At 32.1% G+C, this 13,138-nt stretch overlaps 1 protein-coding gene and 1 pseudogene across 1 annotated transcript; both read right to left on the bottom strand.

Moving 5' to 3' along the window:
* Positions 1 to 2,125: 2,125 nt before the first annotated feature.
* LOC114398474 (putative pectinesterase/pectinesterase inhibitor 22) lies at positions 2,126 to 4,622 on the bottom strand. Its single transcript, XM_028360675.1, has 2 exons — positions 3,584 to 4,622; positions 2,126 to 2,956 (listed from the first exon to the last, which is right to left on the bottom strand). Exons 1-2 carry the CDS (start codon positions 4,545 to 4,547, stop codon positions 2,286 to 2,288), a joined length of 1,635 nt encoding a protein of 544 aa, XP_028216476.1. The 5' UTR covers positions 4,548 to 4,622; the 3' UTR covers positions 2,126 to 2,285.
* Positions 4,623 to 5,819: 1,197 nt separating this feature from the next.
* Positions 5,820 to 11,199, bottom strand: LOC114398900 (annotated as a pseudogene).
* Positions 11,200 to 13,138: the final 1,939 nt, after the last annotated feature.

Here is a 13,138-nt window from a genome sequence, read left to right as displayed (position 1 = left end):
ATCTTGACTTATATATAGACACATAGAGAAAGACAACAAAATTTGGATACACTTCCTAATATAATGTCCTTGTGGTGATATACTTAATTGAATTTAAAGCTTTAATTTTGATTCGAGAATTTTTTTTTAAAATGTACAAATGAAGGTTCTAAATTTAAATATTTTTGTTTTGCTCCTTTAATCGTTTTTAATAGAGGAATTATGAATTGAGATTTTAATTTGTGTTTTTTTAATTAAAGGGTGATATATTTGCAAAAGAGAAATATATAAATTAAAAGAGAAAAATATTTAAAATTATAAATTAAGAACATATACATAATTGATTTTAAAAGGTTGACTTTATATTAATTCAAAAGATGGGAGTTAAGAATATGTGTCACTATTTGAAAGAGACTGTATTAGTAAAAAAAAAATAAAGATAACATACACTCTTTGTTAATACTAGTATATAAGAAAGAATGCAATTTATAAAATTTTATTTTTTAAGTAAAAAATTGCCTTAATAATACTTTCATTACAGACTAAAACAGTATTTATAAATACACAAAATGTTCAATAATTTGTGTTTATCACATGATTATATATTAAAGTAAACAAAATGATATTTAGACCTTAATTAAAGTCAACATGTCAGAATCACAAAAAACCATGGATTGAGAATGCAACCGCAAGAAAGGAATAACGAGAATGAATAGGAGCGTAGACTTAAATAAGACTATAAGAGCGAATGCATGCGTTTATGGCAAGGATTGTGTATTTTTCTGTACATACCACGCATTTATTTCCAGTCGCCGCCCCTCAAATATATATATATGTATAGCATTTGGGGTCGTACCTTTTGATTTTGGGAGAGGATGGCAATTTCTTTTTATTCTTAAAAATAAGAGAATGATAATTAATAGAAATGTTATTAGAGAATTATACATAAAATATAAATAAAAAGTTGATTCTAACACTTAAGGGTGATATAAATTATAAATGACTGATCACTAAGGTAAACTAGAGAGAGAGAAATATTTAGGATTGAATTGTTGAAATATAAATTAAAAAATTATTAATTGAGGAACATCGATGAGTAAAACAAGATGGGAATACTCTTATAAGAATAAAGATTTGTTTGAATAAATAATTTATTAAATGAGATTTTTATGCATTAAAAAAGATAATTAAACAAAAAGAAAGAAACTGTGTTTGATTGAGTTTTTGTTGTGTTTCTAAAAATAATATTAAAACTGTTAAAACATGTTTTAAAATCAATTTTATCAAACAGATTTTTTTCCATACAATTAAAACTGTTGAAAAAGGTTTTAAGAGTTATTTTACAAAATAATTTTAATAACAAATGCTCTGTTAAACAGAACTTTATTTTGTATTGTTGTTTAAGAAAGGAAAAGAAAAGGTATTTTAGATAACAAGAATCAACCATAGCCATCCAATGAAATTCATTATATCACAAATGACAGCTCCAAACACTTTTTGATGACTCTAGTGGATAATTTGGCAAACAAATCGGCAACACTTTGCCTCACCATAAAGTGAGCAAGTTAATTGAACATGCCAAGAACAACTGTATGGAGATCGATGTGGAACTTTTGCGTTTGACCATCACCATCAGATATATTCACAAACGACAAACTTAAATCTCACATGATAGATGATATCTGCACCAATGCCACCTTAGCTAGTGCTACTTTAGTTTATTATAAATTATGTGTTTCCCACATGAAGCCTAATTAATTGGTACGAAAAGGCGTTGTAATTGTAATTAAAAAAAACAAATAAAGCAGAATAATAAGGCACGGCTGATAAGGGAAGAGGGAGGAAATTAAATATCCCGTAAAAAAGAGAATCAGTCGGTATTTGCGTTTGCGTATAGTAATATGACTTCATACAAATTAATAATTTATCATATTTTTGAAACATTTTTAATAATTATCAGAGAAAATGGAAAGTAATGGATTTATTGGAAACGTCCAAACCCTACAATGAGGAAGAAAATGGAGTAAGCAGAAACTGGGGAAAGCCACTACTGTTTCTTACACGGATAATAGCGGAGAATGGGGCTTCTAAGTTCTAACAAAACAAACAGGCAAATATAAACAAAACAAAAATATAGATCCAAAGATATCCACCCACTGAAAAAAAGAATCTATTCATCCTCCATCAATCAAAGTAAACGGTACAATTATTTTAATCTTAAAATAAAAAAATAAAAAAATGGAGGATGGTAAGCTTATTTGTTTGGATACAGAAAGACTAATAAGAGAGGTAAGAAATAAAGTGAATTAATTGGTCAAGCCTGCTGTAAACTTGACACCTGTACTTGGCAACCACGTGCCCCCATTAATGAAGCGCTGAACTGTGAAGTAACTAGCGGTGGAAGCATCCTTAATTACATGATAACCGGGCCACCTGACCCTAGCAGCCAGTGCTGCACCAGGCCCATAATTTCTGTACTCACCGTACCACAAAGTGTTCAAGGCGAAGTTTCCAAACCACTCAAGCCACCCTCTGGGCTGGACTAGCCCACTCATGTAAGTGTTGATGTAAACAGTTCTAGAGTATTGCTTCCAGGGCCGGCCCAAATACGTGGGCTGGGTGGCCAGAATATAGCTATCTTGGATGGTAAAGCCAGTGCTCTGGTGTGGGCTTTTTCTTCCCTGGGCCGTGATGGTAACCTTCTGTAAGGGAAGTGGGACCCTGGTGTATATTTTGCAATTTTGCAACACTGCGGCACCGTTGCCAAAGATGAAGTCTATGGTGCCGTAGATTTCGCATTCTCGGTAGAACTGTCGCAGGGAGTGGGCGTAGAGGGTGTCTTGGTGCCCTTCCACACTGCACCTGTAGAAGGCTGATTGGTCTGAATCCACACGCAGTGCCACGGCTTGATGGTTCACTGGCCCTGCCGTGTTCCGGAATGACATGTCCTTTGCAATGAAACCCTTTCCGGATACAGCTACACATTAAATTGCAAATTGTCAACCAATATTCATACACACTAACGCAATTTTTTTTTTTAATCATTAGACTTGTTTCAATTCATACAGAATAAATGAAAATATGCAAAGTGGCAATTATAGAACTATTTTAATAATATAATGCATCATAAAATCAAACCATCTCATTAATTGATCTAATTCCTCTAAAGTGAGGAATTATTTGAGACTATCATATCATTTATGATCTCAACCAATTAATCACAATTTGATAATTTGATATTACATGCATATTTATGACAAACTATAACCATATTAAAACATCAATTGTTTTCTTAGTTAATGCATGAAGTTGCTGAAATTAACTATATATATTCAATTTAGAAGAATCAAATTCCTCATTAATATTAATATCGAATATTGATGTATAATGTACAAGCATAATATTTGATTTCCATTAAATGAAATATATATCAAAGGGGTATGTCTAATGATTAATTTTTTTTCCCCTTGGTATATACATTTTTTTAATGGTTATATACCCTACTAAATGATGTCATCAATTAGTTAACCACAAACAAAAAATAATCATGATAAATTATAGTATAGAGTTCTAATGAAACAAAGTATGTCATGGTGTTACTTACCAAGTGTGGCAGTTCGAAAAGTGGTCCATCCTTGCATGAAATTCCGGTTGCTAGTGATAATTGTTTGGCCAATACCATCACCCACAAGCATGATGTTGGTCATCTTCCTCTTCATGTCCACATTCTCCTTGTAAAGCCCCTTTTTCACGTAAATAACATACCTCCTTTGACTATAACTGGGAGCCGCATTAACAGCATCAGTGATAGAGCGATAATGACCACTCCCATCCAAAGCCACAACCGCATCCGCACGCACACCGTGTGGCTTGGCTTTGAGCAACTCTTGATCACCCTCACTCATCCATTCAGGAAACTCAAGGGTTTCATGACTTGTTAGAGGAGTAGTAGTGTTCCTCGGAGGCTTGAAGGGTAAGCTATGCAACTGAGTGTACAAAGACAAGACATTGCTTATAAGTTGTGTGACTTGTGTCAAGCTTCCACTGATGTAACTCTCAAGGCGTCTATCTGTGCCTTCAAACCCTTCAAGGCACGTATCTTGGTTACTCAGAGCTGCACTTAGCCATGCTTCAAGGTTGCCCTCGTATTGCGCATTGGTATCACCTGAACGGATTCTCCTCATCTCCCCCATCGACCATGCAAGCTCAGAAACCGAGAAATCCAAGAGCTCCCTGCAATCTTCTATGGCTTGTTGCTCCCGGTAACTGACGGAGAATGTTGTGATCTTTGTTATGTTGTCGATGGCCACTCTTGCTTCGTTGAGCGTGTGCTTGAGTGCTGCACTCACCACTGAAGTGGGGCTTGGAGGGCCTATTTTGGTGAGCTCGTTGTGGATGTTTGTGAGGCATGAGTTTTGGTTTTCAATGTCCATGCAGGCTTGTGCAATCAAGGCTTGCATGTCTTGGGTTTGGACTTCTGAGGGATTAATAAACACTTCTTCATCTGAAGGAATGGCTTCAAATGAGGGTAAAAGCATGAGAATGAAAAGGAAACTAAGCATGGACATGATGATCTTTTGGTGGGTGTGACAGAAAACTAGCTAGAAAGGCATGCAGCAAGTATGCTTGTGGTCTTTCCAAACACCTTTTATTTATACACGGGGAAATGTGGCAGTACGAATTTCTGTGTTCCTTTTCTTCTGAGTTTTAACATTCGTGTTGCTTTATGCTTTTTCTGTGGACCAAGTCCCAAGTTATTCTAATGCTTTCTTTTGTTGGAGGCATGGCATGATATTCTATGCTTTCTCTGTAGTGAAGTGCAAATATAGTTTAGTTTCTAACACATTTGATGATTGATCAAAAGTAAAAAGATGCGGCTTCTCTTGTTGAACGCAACCGGCCACAAGTGAGACTGTTAAACCAACCTTAAAACACAGTAGTGCCTCTCCCAAGGTCCTGTCAACACTGCACATTAGTCTATACTTAGATAAATACACAACATACAAATGAGGATGGCCTATATATGAATCCCAAACCCACTCCAAAAGTAGTAAGTATTCTTTGCTTCGTAGTAATTGAAAACTCGAGTTGGATCAGGTTCCAAGTTGTTTTCGCATAGCCTAGCACTGATTTTTTGCCAACTAATATACAGTTTTTCAGAAGAGTATTAGCAACACAGTTTTTAACACATGCATTTTATTATTAGTTAAAAGTTATTAGAGATTATTATAATTATGAAAATAGAGAAAAAGTTACTTGACTTAATTTGGCTTCCAGCTACATATCTTGTTTTGATCTCTGTTCAATAGTGGATTCATGTCTTGCATATCACACAGTGACATACTCGTAATCAAAAGAAAAACATTTCAACTTTTGTTTTATTCCACACAGATAGGAAGTGGTTGAACTTCTTTAAGAAGCTTCTACCTCTTGATCTCTACTATCGTATGCTCTAGTAGTAGTCACCTCTTGATCACTTCTTTTTATTTATCACTTTTTATTAGAATCAAAATTTTGGGATATTTTTGTGTTGAAAATTATACACAAGATCGACAAACATTAAATTTGTATAATTTGATTTTGGCCAAATAGAAGATGCTAAATTATAGAAGGTACCATATATCGATTCCTTGCACCTACTATAATATGCTATATATCTATTGGCTACAGTCAGTCTCCCTCTACATCAAATCGCTATTTCCTGGAATCTGCACTCAAGACATATACTTGAACAATTTTTCTTTAATATCCTTTCTTTGAAGTATAGAGAAACAAGTAAAGCAAACTGATATGACTCTATCATCATGTAACGGGGTTAATAACTTCTAGTAATATGCCATACAACTATATATCCCCGTGCATGTGCCAGACAAAAATCTGGGTTATTAAGTATGGATGTAATGATCAGGTATTATTACTATTACTTTACTATGATCCCCGAAAGAAAAATCTTACTAACTACCATCATCCCCATCATTCGTCATTTCTTTCAAAATCCTCGCAGCTCTCTCAGAAATCTCATCATTCCAATGAGTCAGCAATTTTTCAATCTTATCCCTTCCTTCACATTCATCAACCCTTTGACCAAAAACATTGACTTCCATTTGCTTTTCAGCTTCTCCGGATCAGACCCTCAAAATGTTCTCCAGCCCCTTGAGACGAGTTGACACAACCTTTGGATCCGGACAGCTCAACAGATCACATAGTCCCTTGACGCAACCTTGTTGATCTGTACCTACATTAATAATGTTTATCATAGACATACATTCACCTAATTCAGTTTCATCACAACATACCGCTACACCTTTGAGTATCAGAATGGGGTAAAATCATGAAAAAGGAAAATATAATGTAATGGTGAAACATATATACCTGATATGTTCATGAGATCCTCCAGAAGTCACATAAAAGATGGCCCAAGCAGCCTCCTTCTTGACGTCAAACTCAGCATGTTGAAGACTTTGAACAAGATAAGGAATAATATTAGCATCAAATACAGTCTGCAGCAATAATCATAATAACAGTTGTGATAAGACAATTTTTTGAAAAGTTTGAATAGTTAATTTTATATAAATAATATCGGCATATTCGAAAACCGATTTCTAATGTCTATCACATTCAGCCTCCTTAAACTCAAAGGAGAAGCAGATAAGCTTCCTCACTCTTCAGTCGCATATATATTTCACACCTATTCCGGTAATTTAAATGGCCAAACAATACATTCTCAAGCACCTTGAGAATAAATTAAACACTACCATGGGCATGCATATTGCAAAAAATATGACCTTTTCTCTAATAAATCACTTCAAACCAATGATAACTAATCAATATTATGCAACTAATTAAAATAAAGAATGGAAAAAAGAGTTGTTTTAGGACTCAAATTATAAATGAAAGCTCAAAATTGAAACTCCCTTGCATATGACACCTAAGAAGGATAGATTATGAGATAGGTTAACCTTTCCTTACCTGTATTCGAGCTCTAGTCCCTACTATGATATTTGAGATTGTCCTGCAAGCTTGTTTAAACATGCTTTTGTTATAGTCACTCGTAAGAAGTTTGTGAAGACTCGGGAACAATTGATTAACAAGCTGAAAATACATGGCTTATTAATTAGTATCAATTGAATTGGGTTGAAAATACATGACTCGTTGATACCAATATGTTTTACAACTTATATAATGACAAAATATATAAATAATTAGGTTCCTAAACACACAGTTATACCTTGATATTGATGGATTGGCGTGCACCAATTTGTTCCAAGTAATAAAGTTAAAACGAAAGTTCGAATATCGTATCTACAAAGATTTTATTTGTATTTATGTAGATGAATATTTGATTAAGAAAAAGATTTGAAAAAATTGTAGAAAAACACTAATATAAATTGATAGAAAATTTAAAAAAAATTAAACATGAATTAATTAAGGGCAGAAAAGATGAGAAAATCCAATATTATTACAGAAAAAAATTCAAAAGATGAGAATGTTGAAAACTTAACCTACCAGAACTATTCTTTGATATAATGTTAATGATTTTTTTCCATTTATAATTATTCTAATTTACACCTGCATTTACTATATTATAACTTTAGTCCCCTGTATGAAAGAGTCTAATTTATTTATTTTCTCTCTCAAATCTATTTGTAGAACTAAAATAGTAAATTGTATTAAAAATAGAGATCTATAACAAATTAAACAAAAATCAACATATTTCTAGTGATGACTTTATTTAGATATTTTTTCTGGTTCTATTAAAAAATAATGTTTCCCAACACTACCCCTAAAACTTATCATGTAAATGGATGATCAAGTCACAAGCAAAAATATTAAGCAGGAAAAAGATAATGATGCAAATGTAATATTCATAAATAGATAGGAAGAGAAATTACATCAAAAATAGTTGTTGGCTGTCAAGTTCGGGAACAATTGGTTAACAAGCTGAAAATACATGGCTTATTAATTAGTATCAATTGAATTGGGTTGAAAATACATGACTCGTTGATACCAATATGTTTTACAACTTATATAATGACAAAATATATAAATAATTAGGCTCCTAAATACACAGTTATACCTTGATATTGATGGATTGGCGTGCCTAATATGTTTCAAGTAATAAAGTTAAAACCAAAGTTCGAATATCATATCTACAAAGATTTTATTTGTATTTATGTAGATGAATATTTGATTAAGAAAGATTTAAAAAAATTGTAGAAAAACACTAAGAGTGCGTTTGGATAGAGGATTTTAACTGAGGAAAGTAATTTATCAGAGAATTTGAATTTCTGTAATTTAGAATTCATTGTTTGGATGCTTTTTATGAAGAATTTAAAATTTTGGAATTTTAAAACAGAATTTTAAACAACTAAAAATCTGGAATTTCAATTTCCTTCTAAAAGGTGAGAAATTGAAATTCTCTTCTTACAGTCTTCTCCAAGAAACACCGTCTCAGCTCCTAAAATATCGGTGTGAGCATAAAGGAACACGTATAACTAACATACCAATCATATTTTTTCTTTTTTTTTTCATCCTCATAATTTTAACTTTTTTTTTATCCAAACACAAAATTTTGAAAATAAAAGAATTTTAATTGAAGTATTTGAAATTCTTAGAATTTAAAATTTCTCAAAATTTTAAATTTCTCCATCCAAACACACTCTAATATAAATTGATAGAAAATTTTTAAAAAAATTAAACATGAATTAATTAAGGGCAAAAAAGATGAGAAAATCCAATATTATTATAGAAAAAAATTCAAAAGATGAGAATGTTAAAAACTTAACCTACCAGAACTATTCTTTAATATAATGTTAATGATTTTTTTCCATTTATAATTATTCTAATTTACACATGCATTTATTATACTATAACTTTAGTCCCCTGTATGAAAGAGTCTAATTTATTTATTTTCTCTCTCAAATCTATCTGTAGAACTAAAATAGTAAATTGTATTAAAAATAGAGATCTATAACAAATTAAACAAAAATCAACATATTTCTAGTGATGACTTTATTTAGATATTTTTTCTGGTTCTATTAGAAAATAATGTTTCCCAACACTACCCCTAAAACTTATCATGTAAATGGATGATCAAGTCACAAACAAAAATATTAAGCACGATAGAAATGTAATATTCATAAATAGATAGGAAGAGAAATTACATCAAAAGTAGTTGTTGTCTGTCAAGTTCCCAACAAAGAAAGTTTAACCTTTCATTACTAGAGAGGTTTTATAATTGTAAGAGGGGTATATTTAGTAAAGGGAGAAAAGATAAGAAAAAGAATGAAGGAAAGGAATGACTCCTAATGTTTGTTTCTCCTTCTTCTCTCTACTTCTTTTAGGTGCATATTAACGGATTTCTTACACTAAGTTCAACTTTATTTTCCTTAATTAGTCATGTTTTTCTTAATTAATCATGCTTTCATTAGTCTTCTTTCTTTAATTAGCACTGTTTTTCTCGATTAGCCTTTTTCTTTTATTAGTCCTGTTTTTCTCAATTAGTTTTATTTCTTTAATTAGTTTTACTTTCCTCAATTAAATTGTTTCCTTTAATAAACTTTGCTTTTCTTAATTAGTTTTATTTTACTCACTAAACATATGCATCACTTTTAATATTTTTTGCACAAAAACTTAAATGATATTAATTTAATAATTATTTGCTCAAAAAAGAAAAATTAGAAGAGAAAAATTATAAATTCCTATATAATTTAACTCCAAAATATAATTATTATTAACCGTTATCAGTTGCCTACATAATATAAAGATCACGACAAGCATGATTTCACAAGAACAACAAGATAATAATACATTGTTCTTTCTAACTGAGTCTGAGCATCATCACCATAAACAATATTTCCTAGAGTCCGAAGCACAGGTACAATAACTTCATCTTATGGATAACTCCTACAATGAAATTTAATCATTCCAAATTGTTCAACAATAGAAAAAGAAAATGTAGTACAGGAACATCATGAAGTCACCCATGATTGTTGCAGAAAATGAAAGACACGCAAAAGGTACTGGCATTAATTATAAATGCAATGAGAGGATAATTTATGCTTGAAAGAGCAGAGCAACATACTGCAGAAGCTCAACAAGTCTTGGGCAAAGCGGACTCTATCTGACAATGATCAAGCTCATCCGAAAGGTGAGAGAAAGCCCAGCATGCTTCGGATACAACATCTTCATCGTCATTCTCGTGGATGAGCCCACAAAGGACAGGCAAAGCAGACTCTACCTGACAATGATCTAGCTCATTTGTCTCTAACTTAAGACTAATATACAACAGTATGCTTAATGTGGAGCAGAGAGGATAACATGATACGATTTGTACAGTGTAGTAAAAAATGTATGCACACATTGATTTAACCACTGTATTTGTAATCATTGACTGAAGTTAGGACCACTCAAATTTTAAATAACACTGATTTACTGAAATAAATCATGAATCATCTTATCATCATCATCTAAAGTTTCCAAATTATTAAATGTGTGAATGCATGGAATCCAAATCAGTTTCACAAGCAAGATTTTATGAAATGTCCCCAACCTGTTCAAGATTTACCGGAGGTAGTCCATGGACCAAAGAACATAAACAAAACGTAGCAAACCTCCTCAATCTTGATTGTTTACCAAACTGATGTAATAATGGCGATAGAGCACCATGGTCAAGAACAATATCCCTATAGCTTGGGGATTCGCTGGCAATGATCCCTAAACCAAATACTATCTGTTCAAGACATGGGAAACCAAACTTGGTTAAGTAAAAAAGTTAATTTTTTGTTTCTTTGGGGGGTGGGGGTACAATTACAAATAATCAAGAGAAAGCTAGTAAAAGTATTAAGAAGAAAACAGATAAAAAAAAGAGTCATTAACAAAGGAAATTGTACCAAAAAAACAGATACAATTCTTAGGAAAACTGATAAAAGACTTGACCTCTTCTCTGATATCTTGATTTCTACTAGAGTGGAGAAGATTCACCAATTGGGGAAGAACACCAACTTCAACGATAACTCTTCTGTGTTCAGCTGGTCCGGAAGCAAAACTGGTTAGAATACATAGAGCTTCTAACTGCACAAGGAAGAATAAGTATTGTGTGAGTAAGGTTAGTAGACTAAATGAGAAAGAGAAGGGGAATGCAACGCATACCTGCAGTCGGAGTTCATCGTTCTTTGACAATAACTCCACAAATACCTTTCTTGAGGATCTCATATGCATCCCAATCTTAGTGTCCCCCAAACTAAGTATTTGATCATTGGTGAGATGTGAGAAATATACCAACAAGACCAAGTGATGCAAGAGCTTTAAAGTATTCAATTATATTAGATGATAATACTTTTACATAAAGATATTTTTCTCTCAACAAAGTGATTTTATTACACAGTTTTTCTTCTCATACACTTTCATGTGTCTCTTTTTCATTCATTCTCTTCTTCATTTATAATAAAAATTCTCACCAACTATAATAAATAAGATTTTTTAGAAGTTAAAACAAAAATAACTATATTCATTTAAGTTTCAGTTAATAAAATATAATATTTCACTTTACATTTAAATTACCTAAACTTTAATAATAAAAAATTTAATTCACACTACATACATTTTATTTTTTGACTTGAAACTCTATACTAATACATAATACATAGCATAATCTAAAAAAGATTGCAACACCGAAACGTCAACTTAAGCCGTAGGAAGTAGATAATAAACTGAGGAAGAAAAGATAGGTATCGTACCGCAAAGGCGGAATTGGTAGTATGAGTTTCTCTTCATTGGTTGAGGAGAGTTTCTTGGCGTTTGTTTTTTCTGATGGCGACGAGGTCTTCTTCTCTTCTTCCTCGTCTCTCTAGGAGAACTGGATTCGAGAACCAGAATCAGGTGGCAGAGACATTATTCTTGATTGATCGATCTTCTTGATTAATCTTTCTTGCAACAAACTAACAGTGAGAGAGAGAGAATGAATGCAACCAATCCAACTGAAAATAGAATGGCCTCTGTTCTGTTATGTTTATTTTTATTTAAAAAACCAACGCAAAGGCGCGCAACTACGGATTACGCGTCCTTTTTTTCTGCTATCACCCGCCTTTTTCTTTCCCTCTTTACTACTTACTAGTTTACTAATTAAGGGGGAAAAAGTATGCAAAAGGACTAAAAACCAAGACTATTCAAATTAAATAATTATTCGGAATTAAAATTAGATTATGACTTTTAAAAATAATTACTATTTATTTTCACTCATTTGAGAACATAAACACTAAAAAAAGTGTGATCCCGCACCATTGTATTTAGAGAATATTTTCTTTTTTTCTTGGCTGATAAAGAAAAATGTTTATGCTGTTAAAAAAAAAATCCTTTTGATCAATGTCCAATAGAAAGGCAAGTACACTTTAGACAACAACAAAAAAATCATTAAAAGACATGTGCTAAACACATGATATGTTGAAGTTAACAAACTCACATTGTTAAGGAATTAGAAAGTGGTAGTGTAACAAATAATAAAAAGTTGAGTTTTTTAGGGAAAAAAAAAGATAGGATACATTTGTAATTAGAGTAAAACTGAAGGAATATCACTGTAATTTAGTCTTTTGTTTATCATTTCTTATATTTCCTCTTCCTTCTCCTTGTTTTCATTATTAGAGACTCTCACCTTTTTATTTCTCATATCCCTTCACTTTTCATCTCTTCTATTTCATCTTCCTCCTCAGCATTTTTATTTTATTTGAACGCTAACAAAGAATGGGAAATGTATTCTCTTATAAAGGATTCATATACTTTAACTCCTAAAAAATTGAAAAAAATACATTCATAATTGGAAGTTTTAACAAATACAAGGACATAATTGAACTATTTAAAAAAAATATATAAAATCTGATTGAACAACTTAATAATAAGAGGATTAAATTAAATTAGAGAATTAAAATAATAATTAAACCTATTGATAAACTACACGCACATCTTCACCATATTGATGGATGCCAAACATCAATCTATCATATGCAGTTTGTATATTATGTGTGTGTGTTTGGGTGGCCGGTGGAGATGCAATAGTGCGAAGTCCAAGGCACTTTCACTGCAAAAGCAAGGGGATTCATGCTTGTGGGAAACGAAGGTTGGTGCAAACGGATGTTAGGACCAGAAATCCAAACATCTACTACCT

Source organism: Glycine soja, chromosome 19 (assembly GCF_004193775.1).
Source record: "Glycine soja cultivar W05 chromosome 19, ASM419377v2, whole genome shotgun sequence".
In the NCBI taxonomy this organism is placed as follows: domain Eukaryota; kingdom Viridiplantae; phylum Streptophyta; class Magnoliopsida; order Fabales; family Fabaceae; genus Glycine; species Glycine soja.
The sequence above is the reverse complement of the archived record's forward strand: the minus strand, read 5'-3'. Positions and strand labels throughout refer to the sequence as shown.

Coding starts and splice junctions, on each gene's coding strand:
- LOC114398474 (XM_028360675.1), bottom strand. CDS start 4,547: ATGTCCATGCTTAGTTTCCTTTTCATTCTCATGCTTTTACCCTCATTT. Junction 2,957..3,583: donor TTTTCGAACTGCCACACTTG/GTAAGTAACACC, acceptor TTTAATGTGTAG/CTGTATCCGGAAAGGGTTTC.